The following is a 25,177-nucleotide window of genomic DNA, read 5'->3' on the forward strand; positions in this document are numbered from 1 at the left end:
TGTTGCTGAGTGTGACATCACCTGCACTTCGGAACTCCCTGCCTATTGATGCCAGGCAGGTGCCTTCACTATATTCTTTTCGGCGCCTGATCAAGACATAACCACTGGGATGGCTCAGTTGGTAGAGCATGAGACTCTTAATCTCAAGGTCGTGACTTTGATCCTAATATTGGGCAAAAGATGCCTGCCTTGCAGGGGGTTGGACTAGATGACCCTCGGGACCTCCTTCAACTCTACAGTTCTGTGGTTCAAATGTCGATGAGCCAACCAGATGTTTGGAAAGCTTGTACGAGTTTTAATGTGTTTGGGTATATTTTATTGTGGCTTTAACTTTCTGTATGTTTTAAATTGCGTTTGTAAAATAATTTTACCTTTCAAGTCCCCCCCCCTTTTCCCTACAATCAAGCGGTATATAAATTTCATGCAATAATAAAATAATAGCATCAGCATACAAGTGGTGGAAGCTGCATTCCTCCACATGATGCTGGACTACAGTTCCCATCATTCTCTGCCACTGGGCATATTGGCAGGGACTGATGGGAATTGCAGTCCAGCGACAGCCAGAGGGGGCCACAGGTATTCCCCATAGCCTTGTAAATTGAAGCACATCTCAGGGGTTCAGCACATTCTGAGCGTGCAGAAGCTCTGGGTTGGATCCCTGGAAGTTATTTCCAGTGTGTTCTTAATGTGGTGTTTGTGTAGGGGAGGCAGCGGCAGAGGGTACTGGCGGAGGGTTAGGCTAGAACTCGGGAGACCAGGGTTCAAATTCCCACTCTGCCACTCTCTGGGGCCGGTAGCGATCTCTCCGCCTAAACCTACCCCGCAGGGTCGTTGTGGGGATTAAACAGAGATGGGGGGAGATGCATGTGTGCCGCTTTGACCTCCTTGGAGGATAAGTGGGATATACGGTAAATGTCAGAATGAATGGATGAATTTTAGGGGAGAGGGAGAGAGAATGGATCCGACTGGCGAGATTGCTTAGTGGGAACCTCACCTGGCAGAAAAAAGACCCGTGAGGATAACCTGAAGAGCCCAGAGCTGACATCGCCAGCCCCGGCACCCTCCAAACTACAACTCCCATAAGCCCCGAGGTGCAGCTGGGACTTGTAGCCCACATGCATATGGAGGGCACTTGCTTGGAGAAGCGAGAGTGTTGCTCAGTAGGTGGAGCATCCTCTTCGCGGGCAGGAGGTCGTGGGTTCAATTCCTGACCGAGAGAGTCTCCCTGCCTCCCTGGAAACCTGGAGAGCTGCTGCCAGCCAGAGTGGACAGTGCTGATCTCAGATGGACCTAGTGGCCTCACTCTGGTCCCCGGCAGCTTCCCTGCTGTTTGCAGAGTTTATAATCTGAGGAGGAGGCTGGGAAATCGGGGGGGGGGAGGGAGGAAAGGAAAGCAGAAGGATTCTAGATAAAATTTTGGAAGGGGTGACTTTGAGATTTATGCCAGGTTTTTTTTTCCGGGGGGGGCTGACATGGAGAGTCTGCATCCCAAACTCGTCCTACCAGGGCTACTTCTGTGCCCTCTGCAGCTGGTTCCTCCGTCTCCTTCTGTTCTCTCTCTCTCCCCCCCCCAGCTTCCGCCACCTCCTTCAAGGTGACCTTCAGAGAGGGTACAGGCTTCGCCCAGCCAATCGGAGCAGAGTGGGAGGGCCTTCCTCCCCTCTACCACCCCTCCTCTCTTTGTTTAAGATCACAGGATCCTTTAAGGTACTCTCTTCCCCCCCCTCTCCACCTTTTTATTGAGGGGTGGGAACGCAACACCCCCCACACACCCTGATTTCTGCCGTCTCCCCTCTTCAAGAGGGAGACCAAAATTAACTGTATCCTTTTTAAACGTGGTGTGTGCGCACGTGGTTTTATAGAAGTCTCATCTGAGGCATAGGAAGCGGAAGAGTCCCCCGGGGGAATCCAGTTGTCCTTCAGCGTTGGTTGGAAAGGGGATTCCCCACCCCTTCCCAGTCTGAGATGGCCTCCCCCCCTCCCCAAGCATGCACGTGGCTGCAATTGGCAGTTCTGTAGCTGCTCCCACATTCCTGCAATATTTTTAAAGAGGCAGGCACCCTTTTCCTTCCCTCGCATAGCAGGCTTAAGGTAGCAACAGGAGCCTGTTGCAAACAGGGGTTTTGCAGGGAAGGAGCATAGGGTAGGTGGTCCCACTTGCATGCAAAGGGTCCTGTGTTCAATCCTCCAGGGGTCTTGGAATGACCTCTGAAACTTTGCCCAACAGTCTAAACGGTATTGAGCTAGATGGAGCAATTGCTTGTCTTTGGATATGGCAGCTTCCTAACATTCCTTTAGTTATTTGCTCATAGAATCGTAGAGTTTGGAAGGGACCATGAGGGTCATCTAGTCCAACCCCCTGCAATACAGGAATCTTTTGCCCAACATGGGGCTCGAGCTCATGACCCAAATACAGTGGAACCTCGGGTTGTGGACGTAATCCATGACGGTCTGCAACCCACAGCGTTCGGAACCTGCAGCGCTGCGCATGCGTGTGACGCAATTTAACGCTTCTGCGCATGCGTGAGCGGCGAAACCCGGAAGTAAACCTTTCCGGTACTTCCGGGTTTCCCTTGGTCTGTAACCTGAAAACGCATAACCTGAAGCGTCTGTAACCTGAGGTACCACTGTATTCGTGCTGTACTGACTGAGCTATTCAGGTTGTCGTCTCAAGAAGGGCAGTAGTGATAGTTGCGTGAATAATAATTTGTATATATGGTGCCTTCGGTGTGCATGGTGGTTTATGCAGAGTATAAGAAGGCAGGTCTCTGCCCACAAGGAGCTTCCAGTTACAATGATTAAGTGGTGGGCTTGGAGTGCTGCTTGAGTTAAAATGTGAAATTCATTCCAGATCTCCTGGGATGAACTGGAAGGGTCGGTATGGAGAAGAATAGTTCTGACTTACGAAGAATTTTTGATGCATCTTTTTAAGATGATGGACATGCACTTATTTCTGCAGCCGGTGGCATCTGAAGGGAGGTAATCCCTTTGTGTATGTATAAGCGAAATGGCAACTTAGGCCTAGGTTAGTCGCCATAGCAGAATGACGATTTGCCAGGGGTTTGGGCTCGATGCCCCTCAGGATCCCTTCCAACTCTACGATTCTACATTTCCGTGATCTCGAGTACATTGCTTGGCTGTAGCTTGCGTTTGCAATTCACTTGTCCCCAATATGCAAGAAGGAGAAACTCACACAGTGGAAGTGGAAATGGTTATTAACTCTGGTCTTCTAAACTGGCTTGATGGAGATGTCAGTCGCCAGCCTGACGCCCAGAAATCTCCACGTAGTCACAATTGGACGTGAGCCAGGGGCAAAAGGTGCCTGGCACCCAACAAATTCCTAACACTGTTTCCGAACTGCGACTCTCTTCATCTGTGGCCAGTGGCTTTGCTTGCTGGAGCTGGTGGTAGCCCAGAACATTGGCAGGTTCAAAGTTTTCCCCACATCTGAATTGCTGCTTCTCTCTTGTTTGAGACTGTAAGCTCCTCGAGGCAGGCTGCTAGACCCCAGCAAACCATCCTGCGCACGTCTGCCATTATGTTACGAGAGACTGTGTGTGCATAGAATATAAAGTCATCTCCCACCCCCGGTTGCTTCCTTCTTCCCACCCTCTGAAAACCAGTATGCTTAACACACTTAACTTCCCTGTGTCGAGTTGCCGGAGGCTCTCCCCGTAGGGTGGAACAAGGTGGGAATTCCTTTGTAAGGCTGAAAAAAATGGCGTCTGCGGACTTCCATCCATTCCAGGGTTTGGCGACGGCAGTGCCAGGGTTCAGAGATCGCACTCTCTTTGGCATCTGTTTCTGCCTCGACTTGTTTAAAAACCGGTTCTTGTGTGCCAGGGCTGCCTGCAAAGGGAGTCTGCCAAAATTTGCCAGAGCCTTTCTGTGTCTACATTGGTGGGAACTGTTGCTAGAGCATGCCTCCATCTCTCAACGGTGTTTGGGAAGTACATAACCTCTATAATTATTATTATTATTATTATTATTATTTATTTATTTATTTATTTATTTATATCCCGCCCATCTGGCCGGGTTCCCCCAGCCACTCTGGGCGGCTTCCAACAAAACACTAAAATACAGAAATCCATCAAACATTAAAAGCTTCCCTAAACAGGGCTGCCTTGAGATGCCTTCTAAAGGTCTGGTAATTGTTGTTCTCTTTGACCTCTAGTGGGAGGGCATTCCACAGGGTGGGTGCCACTACCGAGAAGGCCCTCTGCCTGGTTTCCTGTAACTTGGCTTCTCGTAGCGAGGGAACCGCCAGAAGGCCCTCGGAGCTGGACCTCAGTGTCCGGGCAGAACGATGGGGGTGGAGACGCTCCTTCAGGTATACCGGACCGAGGCCGTTTAGGGCTTTAAAGGTCAACACCAACACTTTGAATTGTGCTCGGAAACGTACTGGGAGCCAATGTAGATCTTTCAGGACCGGTGTTATGTGGTCTCGGCGGCCGCTCCCAGTCACCAGTCTAGCTGCCGCATTCTGGATTAGTTGTAGTTTCCGGGTCACCTTCAAAGGTAGCCCCACGTATAGCGCATTGCAGTAGTCCAAGCAAGAGATAACTAGAGCATGCACCACTCTGGAGAGACAGTCAGTGGGCAGGTAGGGACTCAGCCTGCGTACCAGATGGAGCTGATAAACAGCTGCCTTGGACACAGAGTTGACCTGTGCCTCCATGGACAGCTGTGAGTCTAAAATGACGCCCAGGCTGCGCACCTGGTCTTTCAGGGGCACAGTTACCCCATTCAGGACCAGGGAGTCCTCCACACCCGCCCCCTCCTGTCCCCCACAAACAGTACTTCTGTCTTGTTAGGATTCAATCTCAATCTGTTAGCCTGTCTGCATTTGCCTGCTTGATGAATCTGGTTTGGCTAGTGGGTGTTTTGGTTGGTAGACTGCTATGGCAGTGGGGAGTGTGCCTTCCCTTACCAAGAGTGTAAGTAGACCCTGCTGGATCAGGCCTTTTGTGGGAGGCTCCCACAAACCAGTGCATTTTTTTTCTTCCCCTGAACAATGTTTGAAATTAGCCAGGCACATTTTGCACATGGCTATCAAGCACATCAGCAACTTAAAAAGCAGAGACATCACCTTGCCGACAAAGGTCCATATAGTTAAAGCTATGGTTTTCCCAGTAGTGATGTATGGAAGTGAGAGCTGGACCATAAAGAAGGCTGATCGCCGAAGAATTGATGCTTCTGAATTATGGTGCTGGGAGACTCTTGAGAGTCCCATGGACTGCAAGAAGATCAAACCTATCCATTCTGAAGGAAATCAGCCCTGAGTGCTCACTGGAAGGACAGATCGTGAAGCTGAGGCTCCAATACTTTGGCCACCTCATGAGAAGAGAAGACTCCCCGGAAAAGACCCTGATGTTGGGAAAGATTGAGGGCACTAGGAGAAGGGGACGACAGAGGACGAGATGGTTGGACAGTATTCTCGAAGCTACGAACATGAGTCTGTCCAAACTGCGGGAGGCAGTGGAAGACAGGAGTGCCTGGTGTGCTCTGGTCCATGGGGTCACGAAGAGTCGGACACGACTAAACAACAACAACAATCAACCACTTTGCAACCAAGTGAAGGTGCCTACGTGCCAGGATGACCCAGCCTGATATCTCCACCATCGAGAGGTGCGTGCCTGGGGATCACTGGATCTTGACTGTTTTGACACACTCATGTCGCATCACTTCTCTGAGTTATATTTTATGTGCACAATTGGAATGAATTTCAGGAACCAAAATGCTTTTTCTGTGCCGCCTGAGCAGGAGCAGTCAGCACTAAGAAAAAGAGTTAGGAATAAACCAATATATATATATGGACTGTCCCTGGATCAAATTACTTTTTTGTCACCTGAACTAGCCAAATTTTTTACTGAGAATCCATCAGTCAGTCCATCATTCGAAAAATAAGACTTCAGAGCTGTCTTACTCCAAAATGGCAACTAGACATTCAGTTTTGGCGACTGTAACCTTGATTTAAGGAGCTATTTGGCGCCTATCTTATATATCTGAGTTTCTAGCACTCCTGAATCTTCCAACTTTCATGGGATGTCCCCAGTTTCTAGTGCTGTGAGAGAGGGGAAGAAACTTATCTCTGTCTGCTTTCTAAACACGATATATAATTTTCTACACCTCTGTCACATCTGCTTCTATGCACATTTTCTCTAAACTATAAAGCCCCACACATTGTGAACTTTCCTCGTTTGGGAGTTGCTCTTTTTTTAAAAAAAATCTGTTTCCAATTCTACAGTACCATTTTTTAGGTGAGGCGGCCAGAACTGTACACAGTATTCAGAGTATGGCCACCTCATCGATTGGTATAATAGCGTTATGATAATGGGCAGTTTCATTTTCAGTTCTTTCCCTAGTGATCCCTAGCATGGAATTGACCTTTTTCATAGCTCTTGGCACCTTCATTGAGCTCCCCACTGCAACTCCTGAGATTCCTGCGTTGTGGGGGTTGGACTAGATGCCTCTTGGGGTCCCTTCCAACTCCATGGCTCCAAAGTTTCGTTGGTGGGTTCTGCTAATAACTTGGTGCCAACAGTGATGTTAAAAAAACCCGGCAGGATTGCGGAGGAAGCTATTAAAACTGAGTACCTGCAGATTTACAGTTCACCCCTCTCTAGAAAGCATGCACAGATTTTAATATATTTCCTAGGCTTCCTTATACAGTAAGACCTTTTCAATGTGGTTTTAAAGCATAGTGCAATATATTATAAAATGCACCAATAACAATTTTCAATGTATTCTACATCTTTTTTTTTAAAGCCCTTTAAAAGCATTCCTTCTTGGTCCTGCTACAATAGAAACATCAAACTACTGCAAACTTGCTGAAATCCAAATGAATATGACAGTAACAGTTTTACAAAGCCAGCAGCGTTCTTCATTGCAGCTCAGCACAAACAACCGCGTCTTCGTGGTTCCTTTCAGGTTTGCACTCTGAAGTTTAAACCCCCTTTTATTCTCACAAGTACTCTGTGAGGTAAGGGACCCAGGGGCTTGCCGATCAGAAGGTCGGCGGTTCGAATCCCCGCGACGGGGTGAGCTCCCATTGCTCGGTCCCAGCTCCTGCCAACCTAGCAGTTCGAAAGCACGTCAAAGTGCAAGTAGATAAATAGGTACCGCTACAGCATCGGCTCCCTCGGCCAATAACGCAAGATGAGCGACACAACTCCAGAGCCGGTCACGACTGGACCTAATGGTCAGAGGTCCCTTTACCTTTACCCTGTGATTGGCCGAGGGAGCCGGCGTATAGCTTCCAGGTCATGTGGCCAGCATGACAAAGCCGCTTCTGGCAAACCAGAGCAGCGCATGGAAACGCCGTTTACCTTCCCGCTGTAGCGGTTCCTATTTATCTACTTGCATTTTGACGTGCTTTCGAACTGCTAGGTTGGCAGGAGCTGGGACCAAGCAACGGGAGCTTACCCCGTCACAGGGATTCGAACCGCCGACCTTCTGATCAGCAAGCCCTAGGCTCAGTGGTTTAACCACAGCGCCACCTGGGTCCCTACCCTGTGAGGTAGAAGATGCTAAAAGATGGTGGCTGGCATGACATCCCTCAGGGATCTTCTCTGCTGTGGAAGTCCTTGTGGAAATTCGCAGAATAGAATGATAGAGTTGGAAGGGACCACAAGAGTCATTTAGTCCAGCCCCTTGCAATGCAGGATTTTTTTTTGCCCCAAGTGGGGCTGGAACCTACAACCCCAAGATGAAGAGTCACATGCTCTTATCAATTGAGCTATCCCTCCAATCCTTATCCAGTATTCTGACCGGTGCACCACGATGCTGCTTATTTCTCAAAATGCTGCACGGCTCCATAAGAATGCACGAATAACATATTTCTGTAAAAAAAAAAAAAAATTGACAGCTTTCGTTTCCAGTTCCTTTCCTCCTTAAAAAACATTGTGAAGGAAGTTATGTGATACATGTACTTGTGTCGTAAAACGTTTATAGCTTTCCCATATAACTTCTAACTTATTACAGTACCGAAAACCTATTAAGTGTTCTTGAATCCTTTCCTAACAATAACAAATGTCAGTGTAGCAACTCCTGGATATTGGAGGTCCTTTTTCCTTATGAAGCGTGTAATAAGGCTCCCTGTGTACTTTTGACTCACCTAGTAAGTGAATCCTCAGGTGGGAAACTTTCCATCCTGGAATTCCCTAGAAAACTCTAATCACTGGTCCCTTGTGGGGGCTGTGTTGGCTACCCAGAACCGTGGGTGGAAGTTGCAGCTGCAACATCTGGAAGGACAAAAGGTCTCTGCACCTCTTTTACGGGACCAAACCCGGGAAGCCTGGTGCCTAAACATATAAGCAAAACATGTACAAACTGGTATGGTGCTGGATTCGCAGGTGTAGCGCACCTGGTTGTGCATGTGCCACTGAAGTTGCCAACAATGTGCTCTCTGGGGGTTTTTGAGCTACATCTGTATCTTCCGTCGGAAGCAGCCTTAGAAACTCAGGTATATAATATAATCACCAAATGGCATTTTAAACCTTAAGATGCGGTTGCCACAATGGAATGTCTTTTTTTGCAATGGGGTGATGATGATGATGATTCCATTTCTTTTTTATATTTAAGAAATAAATAAATCTCAAAGCGGTTTGCACCACATTGAAACATCAGTTAAAATAAGCTGGAATAAAACAAAGGGAAATATCTCAGAGCCTTCTCCAAGTGGTGTTTTGCTTTCCCCGGTCGCCAACCTGGCATTTCCAGAGATCTCCCGCGTGGTTGCAATTGTGCCCTGGGTGTCTGGCTTACTTCTAACACCGGTGTCCTGAAATCTACACAGCAAATTGAACATTGCTCTTGGGGCATGGCCATTGCTCCTTCCACACATACCCCCACCCCCCAAAAAAAGATTTCTGGGAACCATAGTGTTAGTGAGGTGCTGAAGATTCTTCCCCTACAGACCCTCTCTGCGTTCTTGGGTGCCCGTGTAAAGAGGCCCTCTCGTGACTCAAAAGTGGGTGGAGCTAATTTTGCATCGTGGGATGTAGGCGGGGCTTTGTTGTGCACTGTGCAGAGCACGGGGGGGGGCGCTATATTTTCTGAATTGTTCTTCCAGGAGGTAGGGTTGTTTTGCTGCAGGACTGGGGGTATGGTTGCTGTGCTGGGTCACATTTGAATCTATGACTGGCTCAACCCTCCCATTTTAATAATTTGGCGTTGAATGGCTGGCTTAATTCTTCAGCGGCCTGGTATATCTCCGTGGGAACCACCCTCCTTACCCGTACATGTATGCGCGGAGATCCTTTTAAGTTGTCGGAATGTGCAACTACATGTTTTTTGTTTTTTTAAATTGCGTAACGCAAAATTGCACTTATTACCTTGCAAGGAAGGAGGCTGCCTTTGACCAGCCCAGAAGAGAGAGAGATCCAGTTACGGGAGATGACTTCCCTGTTTTCTGTTCTCCATCCCCCACCCTGACCAGTCTCATGAGCCATCTGGGGTGACCAGTAACACTGGTTTTTCTGCTTCTCTAGTGCTGAGGAATGAGACGGGCTTCAAATCAGCCCGCTCAGCAAAAAGCATTAGGTCTTTTGTGTGTGTGTGTGTGTGTGTGTGTGTGTGTGTGTGTGTGTGTGTGTTCAGTAAGTGCTTGGGAAAAGTGGGCCACTGAGACCAGTCTGCGCCTGGCCAAAGTTTGTGGCACCCTGACCGCCAGTGGTAGTTTGCCGATAAGTTTAGCAACCATGCCTTGTAGGGCCCAGCTACATACTACCCATGTGAAATCAATATTAAATTCCATGTCAGTGCTCAGGGTTTAATAGGAAGCTGGTCAGTATAGTTAATAATAAGTAAAGGACCCCTGGACGGTCAAGTCCAGTCAAATGGGGTTGCGGCGCTCAGCTCGTGTTCAGGCTGAGGGAGCCGGCGTTTGTACACAGACAGCTTTCCGGGTCATGTGGCCAGCATGACTAAACCGCTTCTGGTGCAACGGAACACCATGATGAAAGCCGGAGCGCACAAAAATGCTGTTTAGCTTCCTGCCACAGTGGTACCTATTTATCTACTTGCACTGGCATACTTTCAAAGTGTTAGGTTGGTAGGAGCTGGGGCAGAGCAACGGGAGCTCACCCTGTCGTGGGGATTCGAACTGCCAACCTTCTGATCGGCAAGCCCAAGAGGCTCAGTGTTTTAGACCACAGCGCCACCCACTCCCTAGTATAGTTAGCATAGGTTAGTTCGCATAGTATACCGGTAGTTTGCCCTACTTATACCTGGTTATTACAGTTCACTTACGAGTTTGCCTTACCCTTCATGGGCCCACTAGACCGCTTTGATCAGCGGAATTGGCACCACCACAGGTGAAGCATGAGGCCCCTTCCTCAGTTGTAAGAACACGGCAGCGCTTGCCCTTTGGGACTCCCTGCCTCTTGAGGTCGAGCCCTCGATGTTCTCTTTCCGGTGCCTGCTGAGAACATTCCTGCTTAGAAATGCCTACCCAGGCGCTTTGGAAAGCTGAGGTCCTTTTAACCTATGTAGTATTTCAACTTCTGTATGCTTTAAAGTAGGGTTGCAAATCTCTCTTGATTTAATAGTTTTATCTTTCTCTAAATCGCTCTGAGGCGGAGTTTTTTAAAGGGGGGTGAAACCCCAATCAAGCAGTGTATAAATTTTATTCAACAAATAAATATGTAGCTCAGCATTGTCCACAACAAGGTTTCGGGCAAATGGCTGGGATTGAACCTGTGATCACCCCCCTGTCTTCTGCCCTGCTCTCCACCATATGTACTGCAAGAGCAGCCAGCAACTCAACAATGTTTATTGTTCTTATGGGGCAAGTGTTTTTGTAGACTTTCCTAGTACGCTCATGAACTGAATGCATGGTTCCTAGGTAACTAAGAAGGCGTCGTTTTCTGTATTTGCCGCATGCGGTGCTGTTTCTCTTCCCCTGCAGATCACCTTCTGCCGAAAACCACGTTGCTCGTCCTTCTGTCCGCTGCAGCGGGGTTACATAACTTAACATAATTAACGAGGAAGATTGCATCATTCCACCCCACTGATTTTGGTTCAAAGGCTGCACAATTCAAATGGGAGGTGGGTGTGGGTGTGTAATCGATCGTGTACCATTTGCTGACTGAGCACAACAGCGGCAACATAGAATCCCACCTGCAATTGCTGGGTTGTTTCTGTTCTGGACAAATAAGTACGGGCCATTTCTGCTCCCTTTTTCGTCAGCGTTCTCCGACGTCTCTAGTGGCTGCTGGTTGGGGGTGCCAACATGGAGCTTTCTTCCCTGTCGAGGCCCAGATAATGCCTATTAAGAAACCTTTCCTAGGAAGACTGCAAAGCCGCCATTGTTCTTCGGAGCATGAGAACCAAACTTCTTGCCAAGAAGTGCCAGCGTGGATGAGCCGATTCCCAGTTAACTCTTTTTTTCTTTCTCTTTCTCTATACTCCCCCCTTTTAAAGTAGTAGTAAAGTATTCCCCGCTCAACTCTCCCAAGTTTTTAAGCGTTTCTGTCTCCTGCTAATCTTGCTTGTCAGTCCTGGGAATGTGGGGTTGCCTCCAATGTTGATCGGCGACCAGGGTGGATTTGATTTAAATCAAACTGATTTAAATCACGATTTAAATCACTAGTCAGTAAGGCTTGATTTAAATCATAGTTTTCTACATAAAGACTAATTATTGCTGGTATAACTTTAATAGGCAAGTAGATGAAGATTTTTAGAATAACAACTTTTCATATTAGTTTTTTATCTCCAGTTTAATAGGTTAATCATTCATATTTGGAAGACTTTACTGTTGTACTTAGGAAGGAGAAAAATAAACATTACCTTAATAGTAACAATTTAAATAGATTTATACAACTGAGACAATAACATTACAGCATATTTTATTTGCTTAAACAAACATCCATGTTTGTTAACTAATTTGGCTAAACAAAAACAAAAAATATATATTTTAAGAAACTTAGACTGTCAGCCCAGCCTACACATGAAAAACTTAAATACTGTCCACTCCAAACAATCAGAAAAATATAGTTTCTATTCTTTTCACTGAACTTCTTGAAACTTAGCACTGAAGGGGTTGTTTCTGTATTCATAGGTTTGTAGAACAATAGGATTAAGGTATTTTTCTCCACTCTGTTCATGTTATAACATTTTTGCTGGGAAGAAGAGGCATGTGATCTCTGTTGAGTCAAATTCAGTTTTGAGAACTGCAAAAGTAAACCAAGCATCTGTGATAATATCTTGTAGGCAGAGAAACTGCCCAATAATCTTACAAAAACCTCTGGAAGAGCATGACATTGTGAATGGATTAATGGAATTCATTTACCCCAAAAATTAAACATATACAACCTTATTCTACATAATTAAAAAAACCAATCTTTATTTCATGATGGAATAACCTTTGGATGGTAATATATTTTCCTCAAAAAGCATTTTATTTTAAAAAAATCCAATTTAAATAAAAATCCAATTATTATAATTTTTTAATCATTGATTTTTATCCACCCTGGTGTGGTGGTTCCCCCACAGCTTTGATTCAAGGCTTATAATGCCTAGGAGGCATGCATGCATTCAGTGTTGTGGGCCCTAGACCTGTGGAACTCTCCGCCACCAGATTGTATTAGAAGACAGGCACCCTCCCTGCTGAACTTCAGGCGCACAACGAATGCCCGTATTTCCACAGGCGTTTTAAGGTAGCGTCCGAGTTTAAGTTCAGTTTTATGATGAATGTTTGTTTTGTCCTCTGCACGGTGCGTAGAAATGCTCGTGATTAAGCGGTAATTAAGTACCTTAAAATAAAAACTTAAAACTAATACTTTTAGCTCCTGTTTCAATTGGGGGGTGGGGGTGGCTGTACTTGTTCTCGGTGTTGACTGATCCAGAATAGCTGTTACATCCCGTTTTCATATTTGCAATTGGTAATGCCAACTAGGAACGTGAGAAGCTGAACTATACCGAGTCAGAAAAGTGTTTGTGTGTGTGTTTTATGTGTACCGAGTCAGACCATTGCTCCATCTGCACCAGTGTGGCGTTATGGATATAGTGTTAGTCTAGGACCTGGGAGACCGGGGTTCGAATCCCCACTCAGCCATGAAGCTCACTGGGTGACCTTGGAGTCAGTCACCTTCTCTTAGCCTAACCTACCTCACAGGGTTGTTGCGAGGATGAAAGGGGTGGGTGGGAAGGAACCACGTACACCACCTTGAGCTCCTTGGAAGATAAAGGTGCTGTATAAATGTAAGAAATAAATAAATTCTCGCTTAGTATTGTCTGCAGTGACTGCCAACATCTTTCTAGGGTTTCCAACTCACTGAGCTGTAGTTCCTCCCCTCTTGGGTCTTGATCCAGCAACACTTTTGCTATGTTTGCTATGTTCAGGAAAGGCTTCGGGTGCACCTTTTCCTGCGCAGAGAATTATTATTATTTGGGAGTTAGCTAGTTAGTTATTGTTACGGTTCTCGACCAGCATACACATATATACGTAAAGGTAAAGGGACCCCTGATCAGTAGGTCCAGTCGTGACCGACTCTGGGGTTGCGCGCTCATCTCGCATTATTGGCCGAGGGAGCCGGCGTATAGTTTCCAGGTCATGTGGCCAGCATGACAAAGCCACTTCTGGCGAACCAGAGCAGCACACAGAAACGCCGTTTACCTTCCCGCTGTAGCGGTTCCTATTTATCTACTTGCATTTTGATGTGCTTTCGAACTGCTAGGTTGGCAGGAGCTGGGACCGAGCAACGGGAGCTCACCCCGCCACAGGGATTTGAACCGCTGACCTTCTGATCACCAAGCCCTAGGCTCAGTGGTTTAAAAATATAAGCAATAAATATAAACTTTAACCATTATAAAAATTATTAGATAAAAGAAGGGTATCACTACTTGGGAGGGTACAGCAAATGGTAGCACTGGATCACCTTTGGCTCTGTCCTGAAATTTTATGGGCGATCTGGCTGCGACATCTGTCATTGATCGCCAGGGTTGATCCGGCTGATCTGGCTGGCTAGGCGGGTGTCCCCTTCCTCCCTCACCGCTCCATGTGCGTCCCTCCCGAAGCTGCGCGCTTGGTGGAAGAGGACGACCATCCCAGATAGGAGAATTACTTGGAATATTTCGGGGGGGGGGGGTGAGAAAGAGAGCATTCCATCACGTGAATCATAGAATCACAGAATTGTTGAGTTGGAAGGGAGCCCCAGGGTCATCTAGTCCACACACACACACACACACACACACACACACACACACACACACACACACCGCAGTGTGAGTCCTTAATGTGCTGCCTGAAGCATTGAGGATTCCAGACTAGGGAAGTTGGAGAATGCCAACAAAACCAGAAACTGGTCTAGAAACTGCTGGTGATTTCTTCTTCCTCCCGTGTTCAGAAGAGAAATGAGTAGAGTGTGGAATATGTAATTTAATGGCGACGGCCCCCTCAGACAAGCAAGACAAACAATATCTGTTTGGGCGGAGGACGATACGCAGCAAAACGGAAACAGCGCTGCCTGCGATGGGTTCAGGATGGCCTGGAAAGCGCTGCCTTCTTGTTTCTCCAGTCCAGACCCAGATACTTTTTTTTTTTTGCTACCTCAATAAGAACTGGGCCCCAGACCTACTTTCTGCCCCATAATTGTTCTTCTGTTGGTCTCTATTTAGTATGGATATCTGTGTGGAAGTCTCAACGTGCTATAGTAACCGGCCTTGGCTCTGCCATTCAGCCCCCCCCCCCATTTGTTTGTATGCTTGACAAGGGCAAAACCCTTTAGCTGCAGTCCCAGGTTGTGTTGGTACGGAGCCCGGGCTCTATTTATAACTTGGCTTGGGAGCCAACACTGTCCTGCTTTCAGTCTTCTTGCAGAGTTGAGGGTGGAAAAGAAGCACTCTCTGCTAGAACTTTGTTCTCCAGGGAAATACGGAAGAAAACCCTTCGCGCCTTGATTGCAGTCTTCCCTGGCAACACACGGTTAGCGTTTGGTTTTGCAGAAAATGAAGGCTGCTGGCGGGAACCCCAGGAGAATGTTGACCGCGGAAATGCTGTCTGTCAGATGTTGGTGATGTTACTTTTTTTTTTCCCCAAAGAGAAACCACCCATGAAAAACTCTGTGTCGCTGCGATTCATCGAGGTGCTCTCCATGTGCTCTCCCTGATTAAAAACTACTTTGGTCCACCTTCTGCGAAAATAGGATGTGCCCCTTTGGAAAGCATTTTGCCATCCAGACCGTGAATTTCCGTAGAGCGTCGCTCTGCCCATAGATTGCGCCTTTGCCTTTGGATGTGACGGGAGTCCCGTGCTGGTTTTTAACACGTACCCCCTGACCAGGGGATCATGGGGAACGGCCTCTTTGCCAGCTGCTGCCGCTGCATCTCCAATCTCATCTTCCAGGTCCGTGTGGAGGGCTTATTGGACGAGAGATCCCCCCTCTTGCCTGGGCCAGCTGCCGTGGCTCTAGAGGGTGCCCAGGAAATCCAAGCCATGCTGGTCATCTCCGAGGGCTCTGAGCCGTACCCGGATATTGTCATGAGCAGCGTGTCGCATGAGAACCTGCAGAGTGGGGCAGAGCTGCCCAGCGGCTTAATCGAGGGGAAGAGAGTGGAAGAGCCCACCAAGGCTTGCTTCAAGTGTCTGACACTCGTGGCTCCCGGCTTGCTGCAGCATGCACCGAGATCTTGTCTGGTTCATGCCCTTCCTGCCGACCTTGAGCGAGAATCATCACGGCCTGCAAACTATTCTTGGCTGCTTGGTCGAGCTTCCAAGGCCCACAAGGTTCTTGGAGGTGTAAGCTTTCAATCAAACCAGCTGGAAGGCAGTCCGGGCAGTGGAGCAGATGCCAGGCACGGGACACCAGCTTCTGGGCTGCACCAGTGCCAAGGAACCGTGGCGGCGAGCCAGAACGTGGCTCTGGGGCCCACGTCAGCTGATACTGGCTTGGCAGCTTGCAGTCGCCAAGTCTCTTCTGCCTTCGATTCTGGTGGTCCCTCAAGGGGCAGCGCGCCGTCGGAGAAGCCTGCGCTTTGTCCATCGGGAGAGAAGAGCTCGGTTGTCCTCCAGGCTTCTTCGTATGAGCCACAGGAAGTTAAAAGCGTGGAAGGAGTTGTGGATGCTAAGAGGGACGCAGGTAGAGAGTTTGGCCTTGCACTTGAAGGGGAAGCTGGTCCACGATACAACCAGAGGAGGAGTAAAAGGGCATTTGTCTTGGGGTGATTTCTACTACCCACCTTGGGGTATATATCCTGTTTGCCCTGACGGGGGCCTAGTCTGTTTGTAGCATCAAGTGAGGCTAGAGTTGGGCAATATTGGGTTTTCCACTTCGTGATCTTTCACCAGCTAAACATCGCAATACAGTGGAACCTTCTTTCTCGGACTTAATCCATTCCGGGAGTCCGTTTGACTCCCGAAACCATTCCAAAACCAAGGTGTGGCTTCCGATTGGCTGCAGGAGCTTCCTGCACTCAAGCAGAAGCCACGTCAGACGTTCGGAAGTCGAAACACTTCTGAGTTTTCGGCGTTCGGCAGCCAAAACGTACGAGCACCAAGACGTTCGAGAAGCAAGGTACGGCTGTATACTGATAGTGTGTGAAATAAGAATGGAGCCATGTAGAGGCATTGGCTGGCTTCACGGTTTCCCCCACATTGTGATTTTTGCAAAGCACACACACAGACACACACATCGTGATTCGCAATATATTGCCAGGTCAGAAATCATGAAACCCGATAATCACAATCTGGGCTTGAAACCGGTTTCGGGCACAAGGCTCTGCTTGCGATTTTAAGGCATGTGAAGGAAGAGGAAGTTGACATGGAAGGCCAGCCAGGGAGAAATGGGGGAATGATTTCTGACAGAACTCAAAGGCTGCTCCTAGCCACATTATTCCCCTCTGGACTCAAGAGTGGAGTTGCTCTTGACTTGGCCATTGTGAAACCCAGGTAGTTTTGTATTAAACTCCACCCCACTGCCAAAACAAAAAACAGAAAAGCCATCCAGTCTAGTTTTAGGCTTGAAGTGCTGCCAGAAACGATGGCAACAACACATGGCAGTCTTTTTTATTATTATTATTTCTCTCTCCCCTACCCCCCCCAGTCCCTTTGTGAGTAGAGAACATGGTTTCTTGAGCATGGAGTGGTTCAGAGTTCGATCTCTGGCACTGCCTGTTAAAAGGACCACAGGTAACTCAGCTGGGGAGAGGCCTTGGGCAGCTTCTGCCGGTCAGGCCCCAAAGGCCCAGTGGTCTTGCTCCATGCATCAGGGCAGAACCCCACCTTCGTCCACTCTTTCTGCAACCCTTTCCATTGAAGCCTGGAGCATGTGTGCTGCAACGATTATGCAGCGTGGTGCACTGGTTAGAGTTTTGGACTAGGACTCGGGGAGACCGGGGTCTGACTGCTCGCTGGGGGCTCTTGGACCAGCCATGCTCACATCAACTTAACCCTACCTTGCAGGGTTGTTGTGAGGAGCAAGCGGAGAGGGGGAGTACCACGCATGCCGCCTCTTGCTCTTTGGAGGAGAGCTGAGGTATAAGCGTAGTAATGGCAGCCGTAGAGGACCCGCCAGCTTTCAAATTATTCAACTATGGTGAAGCTAAGGGTGTGTTTGGGGTGGACTGTGGCTGCTCTTCACCAGCCCTGGTGGCTTCTAGATAGTTTGGACCGCAACTCCCTTCAGGCTGTGCTGGCTGGGCCTGCTGGGAAGTGTAATCCGGAACATTTGGAGGGTGCCACAATGGGCAAAGCCTGGTTTAGGCTCTCTGTTTGCGTGTGCTTCTAAAGCTTGTCAGCATGTACCTTATATATTGTAAACCTGGAATTTCCAGTAGAGACGCACACGCACCATGTATGTTGATTACCTGCGCATGCTTTCAGGGAACAGGGGTTAATGTTTAATGCAGAAAGGCCAGCCGCAAGCCTTGCCGTGCGGAGTGCCATTCAAATGCCTTTTTGACGGTTGCGACGGAGAAGAACGGCTTCCGTAGAAAAGCAGGCCGTGCCTGGAGATCAAACATCAAGCCAACAAGAGGACTTGGAACCTTGACCTCGTGCCGGTGTGGTAGTTTTAACGTTTTCCTCCTGGCAGGAGGGGGGAAAGTCATGTGTTTGGGGGGGAAACAACATTGTGGAAGCGCAGAAGCCGTCTGTTGTGTGTGTCTTTGGTTCAGCCTTTCCACCCAGCATTTCATAGAATTGTAGAGTTGGAAAAGGACCCTGAGGTTCATCTAGTTCAACCCCCTTGCAATGCAGGAATGTGCAGCTGTCCCATACGGAGATTGAACCTGCGACCGTGGTGTTGTCAGCACCACACTCTAACCAACTGAGAAGAAGGTTCTAACCTTGGCAGCCCTGGGCTAAAGCCTGGACCACTTGGGTCCTGTAATCTGCCTCTTCTTCTCGCCTACCACCGGAGTTGTTGTTGTTGTTTTTATTCCACCCATCTGACTGGGTTGCCCCAGCCACTCTGGGCAGCTCCCAGCAGAATATTAAAAACACAGTAAAACATCTTAGAAGTCAGGTAGTTGTTTATCTCTTTGACATCTGGGCTGCATCAATAGGAGTATGGCATCTAGATCTAGGGAAGTAATAGTACCACTGTATTCTGCTCTGGTCAGACCTCACCTGGAGTACTGTGTCCAGTTCTGGGCACCACAGTTCAAGAAGGATACTGACAAGCTGGAACGTGTCCAGAAGAGGGCAACCAAAATGGTCAAAGGCCTGGAAACGATGCCTTATGAGGAACAGCTTAGGGCAGGGGTTCCCAACAAAATTTTCTCAAGGACCCCTCATCGAGCCGCTATTGTGACAAGGACCCCCATTAATTCCTAATCCCAAAATTAAAAAGTGAGAGCCAAATTAAGAGTCTTTTTATATTTTATATTTATATGTTTTTTACAGTTACAACAGAGTACTCCATCAGTATACAGTTAGTTTTAATTTTCAGTTCTTAATGAGATGAGTTAAATCTGTCCTTTGAGTCCATTATTTCTGAAATATTAGGTTCCAAACTTGAAACTTTCACTCTGAAATCCGACTGCATGTCGAGCCGATTCCTATATTTGTTTTTCATGAAACACATGGAAGAAAATGCTTGCTCACACCGATATGTGGTTGCAAATGGAAGGATCTTTTTCATTGCCTTATCTCCAAGTTTCTTGTAGTCCTTGCGGCATACAGCAGAACTACTGCCTCTATCTAATTCTAGTTTTGCGCTAGACTCTGCTCATGCAGGAAGCGGGTAAAACAAAAAATCTGTTATCATATGAAATATATTTAATATATTTTTTATTCTAATAGGATCCTGAGGACCCCTCTGGCATAGCTTGCGGACCCCTGGGGGTCCCCGGACCACCTGTTGGGAACCACTGGCTTAGGGAGCTGGGTATGTTTAGCCTGGAGAAGAGAAGGTTAAGGGGTGATATGATAGCCATGTTCAAATATATGAAAGGATGTCATATGGAGGAGGGAGAAAGGTTGTTTTCTGCTGCTCCAGAGAAGCGGGCACGGAGCAATGGATTCAAACTTCAAGAAAGAAGATTCCACCTAAACATTAGGAAGAACTTCCTGACAGTAAGAGCTGTTCGGCAGTGGAATTTGCTGCCAAGGAGTGTGGTGGAGTCTCCTTCTTTGGAGGTCTTTAAGCAGAGCCTTGACAGGCATATGTCAAGAATGCTTTGATGGTGTTTCCTGCTTGGCAGGGGGTTGGACTGGATGGCCCTTGTGGTCTCTTCCAACTCTATGATTCTATGATGGCAGGGCGTTCCACAGGGCAGGTGCCACTACCGAAAAGGCCCTCTGCCTGGTTCCCTGTAACTTTGCTTCTCGCAGTGAGGGAACCGCCAGGAGGCCCTCGGCGCTGGACCCCAGTGTCCGGGCTGAACGATGGTGGTGGAGACGCTCCTTCGGGTATAATGGGCCAAGGCCGTTTAGGGCTTTAAAGGTCAGCACCAACACTTTGAATTGTGCTTGGAAATGTATCGGGAGCCAATGTAGATCCTTTAGGACCAGTGTTATATCATGGAAGCATAGAGTTGCAATGCAGGAATCTTCTTCTCCAGTGTGGGGCTTGAACACATGACCCTGAGATTCAGTCTCGTGCTCAACCGACTGAGCCATCCCAGCTAATGGAAGAGTCAGATGAGGAATTTTGAATGAGCTTCCATCCGAGATGCAGAAACATTTTTTGCCAAAATTCTTGGGAGTTGCATCAGCAGGTGATGTTGAGAATCGGCGATCCAGAAAACCTGTGTCTGTCTGGGTGTTGCCAACTCCCACAAATCCCCAACTCTTCTCTGGGGTGCAGAGAAATCCCCGCAGTCCAGCAACGTTCAGAGGACCACATGGGGGGGGGGCTTTCTCCGAGAGGGCCGCATTTGAAACTAGGTTTCGGCTGCCAAGCACACTTGCTGCTGCTTCCTGCTGAACTTAAGCAGCGCCAGCCCTTGCACCAGTGTAGCAACCTCTTGATCTTCAAGGTGAAAGACCTGCGTGTCTCTTTAAAACAAAACTGAAAAGAAACTTAACACCTGCGTGGCTGGCACACAGACGGGTTAATCTCTTAAACACGGATAATCCAATTGGGGATATTTCTGTTTAAACACAAGTTCTTAGAGAGACTGCTGCATCTGACCAGAAGAAGTAGATGTCTTGATGGGTGGGTTTTGCAGAGAGCCAGGACTGTGGAAACTTGTGCTCTGGGAGCATTGCGTACATTCGGGCTATCAAGTGATGGCTGCCGTTTTTGCATATTTTTCCAGCACTTATAGCCGTCGTCTTCTTCTTCCCGCCCCATGTGGAACCTCTGGGAAGTGTGCCGGCGCCGTGGCTGCGTCGTGAGCGCTGCGGGAAACCCCCTGGCCTTCCAGAGGTTGCTGAACTACATGTCCCACCAGCCCCGGCAAGCAAGCCAGTAGCCAGGGATGGTGGGAGGTGTAGTTCTTCAACACCAATTTCATGATTCTATGGCATTGCCCGCATGCCACCCATAGAAGATCTGCATGTCTTCTCCCCTCCACCCCCTTGTGAGGCTTGGCATTCAGCCACTGAAATGTTTCTGCAGAGAGAAAAATTCGAGAACCACTGGCTTGGTGAGAGAGCAGATACTTTTCTGCATGCAATAGTTCCCTGGTTCCGTCCATGGGGCTTTCAGCTGAAAGAATCGGAGGAGGAGGAGGAGAGAGGGAGGGAGAAAGACCAAAATGGACAAAGTTCAAGCTTTGAACAAGGCAATTTCATGTGTTTATGCTCACTTGAGCTCGCATTTCTCGCTGTGTGTCTACTATCCCCCACCACCATCCACCACGCTGGGATGGAGAAGAAATCGGTTCAGTTCACAATGAAAGGTGAGCCTACCTAACTCATGCTGGCTGAAACGATTTGTGAAACCAAAGTCGCCCTTAGAGAATCATGCTCCTATGAATTTTGCAAATGCTGTTCTCCTGCCAGTGTGTACAAAAATGCATCTGTTGTGGTACAACACAGGTGGAAATGCATGCATTGCTGAAATCAACACACCCAACTATCAGTCGTACCTCGGATCCCAAACGCTGCAAACTCGGAAGTGAGTGTTCCAGTTTGCGAACATTCTTTGGAACCCGAATGTCCGATGCAGCTTCTGATGGGCTGCAGGAGCTTCCTGCAGCCAATCGGAAGCCGCGTTTTGGTTTCCGAACATTTTGGAAGTCAAACGGAAGTCGAACAGAACCCGTTCCGGAAGTCCAAGGTACAACTACTGAAATCAACACAAATGCATTATGTTAAGGGAAATGGTTTTGCGGAAAGTTGTAGGCAGGCAACAACCTTTGCGTGCAGTGGTTATGTTCCTGAGCCCTGCATGCATTGATGTATGCAAGCCTATTCCACCTCCTCTCTTCCGGCCACTTCCGGGTTGCGGCGATGCGCGTGTGCATGGTAGCACGCTGATTGGATTGCGCGTAAATTGCTCGTTGCCTGTGTTGGGATGACTTGGTGCTAAGATGCTGGTTAATTTCCAAGGGAACTTTTTTTTTAGAAAGTCACAACCAGACGTGGGGAACTAAAGAGAAGGTTGGAAGATTGAGAAACTGAGCAGAGCTGAAATGGGCATGCAGAGGGGGTCCTTATGCCTCTAAACCCTCGGGATGTGATAGGATAGCTGTGGAAATCGGTTGTGCAACGGATTTTTAAGTATTCCAACCCGTGTGCGGGAATGCTATTATGCAAAAGTTCGCAGTGTTTCCACATCGTCTGAAACCTCTCTCTGTAGGAAACGGTCCTGGAATGAAGGAACATTATTCAGGGTCTCGAGTTTGTTCATTTTAAGGGGTAGGGGGCTGAGAGAGATCTCTGGGAAGGATGTTGCCTTGCAAGCCGTTCTTCCGTCTCTCCTGCTCTTCCCTCTCCCTTCCCAAACTTATAGGACAAAGGTGCCCCCCCCTTCATATGATTGCCCTTTGATCTTGCTGTGTTGCAATTTCTGGATTGATGGTGTTTGTCCTTTTTGGCAAAGAGACAGCAGCTGGTCTGCCGCACCACCCTAGATTAAGAGCACCGGCGGTTTTTGAGGCTAGGAGTGCCGCATGCCTTTTTACCCACATAAAATCCCCCTTCCTTTGTTATCTTATTTATTGAAGACCTCTGCATGCCCTCTGTCATCCTATTTAAGTCTCCAGGGCAGCAAACGACCGATTGTGTCGCACTCCAAATAGTCGTACCTTGGTTTTTGATCAGCCTAGTTTCCAAACATTTTGGCTCCTGAACGATCGAAAGCCAGAAGTGAGTGTTCTGGTTTTCAAACATTCTTTTGGAGGCCGAAAGACCGCCGGGGCTTCCACAGCTTCCGATTGGCTGCAGGAGCTTCTTCAGAATCTCCTTGATTGTAACTAAAACAGGATTTGACTGGCATCTTTTGCAGACCTGCTAGGGCAGGCATCACCAAACTGCGGCCCTCCAGATGTTTTGGCCTACAACTCCCATGATCCCTAGCTAACAGGACCAGTGGTCAGGGATGATGGGAATTGTAGTCCAAAACATCTGGAGGGCTGAAGTTTGGGGATGCCTGTGCTAGGGGGTTGAATCTGGAACCTTCAGCATCCAAATCATGTGTGCTGCCCTCAACCCCTTTCCCAAATGATTATCTGTTGTCTTCAAAAGTTGAGCCGGCATTTGCAGAAGGCAGGGACTTCTCAGTGGTAGCCCCAAGTTGCTGTAGAATGTAAGAGGGCAGAATTGTGTTGCAACATGAGTATAGCCTTTATGGATCAGACTTAAAGGCCCATCTGGTTCAGCATCCTGATCTCGGTCGCCAACCAGTTGCCCTAGTGGGAAGCCCAAAGGTTTTGATGTTGTGTATTGGCCCATCACTTGCCCTTGGGTGTGTTTTTTGTAAGCTGCGTTGGGAAGCATTGATATTCACATTTGCCACAAATTTGCAAGCTCCCAGTCTGTTGGGCCATTGATTGGCAGGGCTGTGTGTTTCCCGCGAGTGTCACATAAATGCAGAATTGGCAACACGGAAGAAGCATCTTGAGAACTTGACAATATGCAGCAAGTTTCCAGTCCTCAGTGTGCGAATTAGAACCTCTAGTGGCCATGGGGGATGGGCTGCATAGTACCCTTTTTTTGCCTCCCTTGCTTGAATTTTGCAAAGTTGTGCAAAGTTTATTTAAGTTGCATGACTTGGGAATTGAACTCTGCTCCCATGGCACTGAAAGGGACACCGCTTCTCAAAAGGCATGCCTGCTTGCTTAGTCGCATAGCCTCTCTTTCTCTCCCCCCTCCCTTCCGCACGCTCTGGTATCTAGCGTGAGAATAAGCCCTGCCTTCCGACTTTAAACTTCTCAAAGTCGCCAGAGTCCCCTAATAAGCCTCTGTCTTTGCAAACTAAGGAACCATATGTGTGGTGTTCAGGGGGCAGGGGGGAAGAGAACTGCAGCAGCACAAGACTCTTTGCTCTCCCTCCCTTCTTGCATTCGCGGGAGGGAGGAAGATTATCAAGGTAACAATCACTTTTCGTGCAATTGGCAGATCCTCTGCAGGCGTTTAGAGATGCCTCTGGGCTCTGCAGCGCTGCCCACGCCCAGCACCTGGTGATTTTAGTTAAATAAGTCTCTTCAAACTTGAACTGTGAATGATTCTTACTTTTCAAAAAAGAAAAAAGGGGGGGGGAGAGAATTGCAATCCACTCCCTCCCTGCATTTTTGCCTCTTTTTTCTTTTAACCATTCAGTTAAAGCACTCCCCACCCACTCCTACCCCCCAAAAATAGAATCCTGGAAACCATATTGTGTTTAGGGTGCCGGGAGTTGTAGATCTGTGAGGGGTAAACTACACTTCCCAGGGTTCTGGTTTTGGGTGCTTTCATTGTGCCTTTACTGTGTGGTGTACACCATGGGTAGGCAAACTAAGGCCCGGGAGCCGGATCCAGGCCAATCGCCTTCTAAATCCGGCTTGCGGATGGTCTGGGAATCAGCGTGTTTTTACATGAGTAGAATGTGTGCTTTTATTTAAAATGCATCTCTGGGTTATTTGTGGGGCATAGGAATTCGTTCACACACACCCCCCAAAAAATATATATAGTCCGGCCCCCCATGAGGTCTGAGGGACAGTGGACTGGCCCCCCTGCTAAAAATCTTGCTGACCCCTGGTGTACAGTCTTACCCTGTTGGTTGCCTCTCTGCTTTTACCCTCTTGAGGCATATCCCCCGCCTCAGGCAGAGAAAAAGGCGTTGCTCATTTGGGCAAGGGAAAAAGAGAGATAAGGCCAGACGTGCCTTTCTCGTCAGCGCCAGCTTGAAAAGGGGATGGGGAGAGAGAACCGGAGTGAAATTTGCAACCAGGCTCCTGCCCTAGTGCAGCTCAGGAGCTGCCTTTTTAGCTTGTGACCCACCAAGGCGTCTGCCGTCACAATCGAGCCTCACGGGGCTGGTTCCCTGCGGCGAGTTGGGATCTCCTGCAGGCGACCCACACCTAGTTGAGCTTTTGTGAAATGTGGGAAGGCAAGAGACTAGGTTTGAGCTTCTCCCTCCATCTCCTTGCTGTGCCAGGATTAATGCCGTTTTATGGGCAGTGTGGTTTAGTGGGCAGTGTGTCTGGTGCCCATTGGGTGAAAGGAAGGGAGGCCAACAGTAGGTGGCACCAGAGCCAACAGCAGGCAGAATCAACTAATTCCAGTTTTGTCCCCATCCTCCCTGCTGATTTCTGCAAGGGCAGCATTGAGACTAAGGGCGAGCAGGAGGTTGGCTCTGGGGAGACA

General features: G+C 48.2%; 1 protein-coding gene across 2 annotated transcripts in view; it reads left to right on the plus strand.

The window, feature by feature from the left end:
* CLUH (CLUH binding protein of NUMT mRNA) overlaps window positions 1-25,177 on the plus strand; it is an 82,980-nt gene that overhangs the window by 11,532 nt on the left and 46,271 nt on the right. Inside the window, exon 1 of one of the 2 annotated variants that reach the window (XM_035139028.3) lies at window positions 14,369-16,079. The exons of the other annotated variant lie outside the window; for it this stretch is intronic. Coding sequence (XP_034994919.3) covers window positions 15,290-16,079 — 790 coding nt within the window. The 5' untranslated portion in view covers window positions 14,369-15,289. Of the gene's footprint in view, window positions 1-14,368; window positions 16,080-25,177 lie in introns of those variants that run through there. 2 annotated transcript variants of the gene reach the window in all.

This window comes from Zootoca vivipara, chromosome 14 (genome assembly GCF_965207765.1).
Source record: "Zootoca vivipara chromosome 14, rZooViv2.hap1.1, whole genome shotgun sequence".
In the NCBI taxonomy this organism is placed as follows: Eukaryota; Metazoa; Chordata; class Lepidosauria; order Squamata; family Lacertidae; genus Zootoca; species Zootoca vivipara.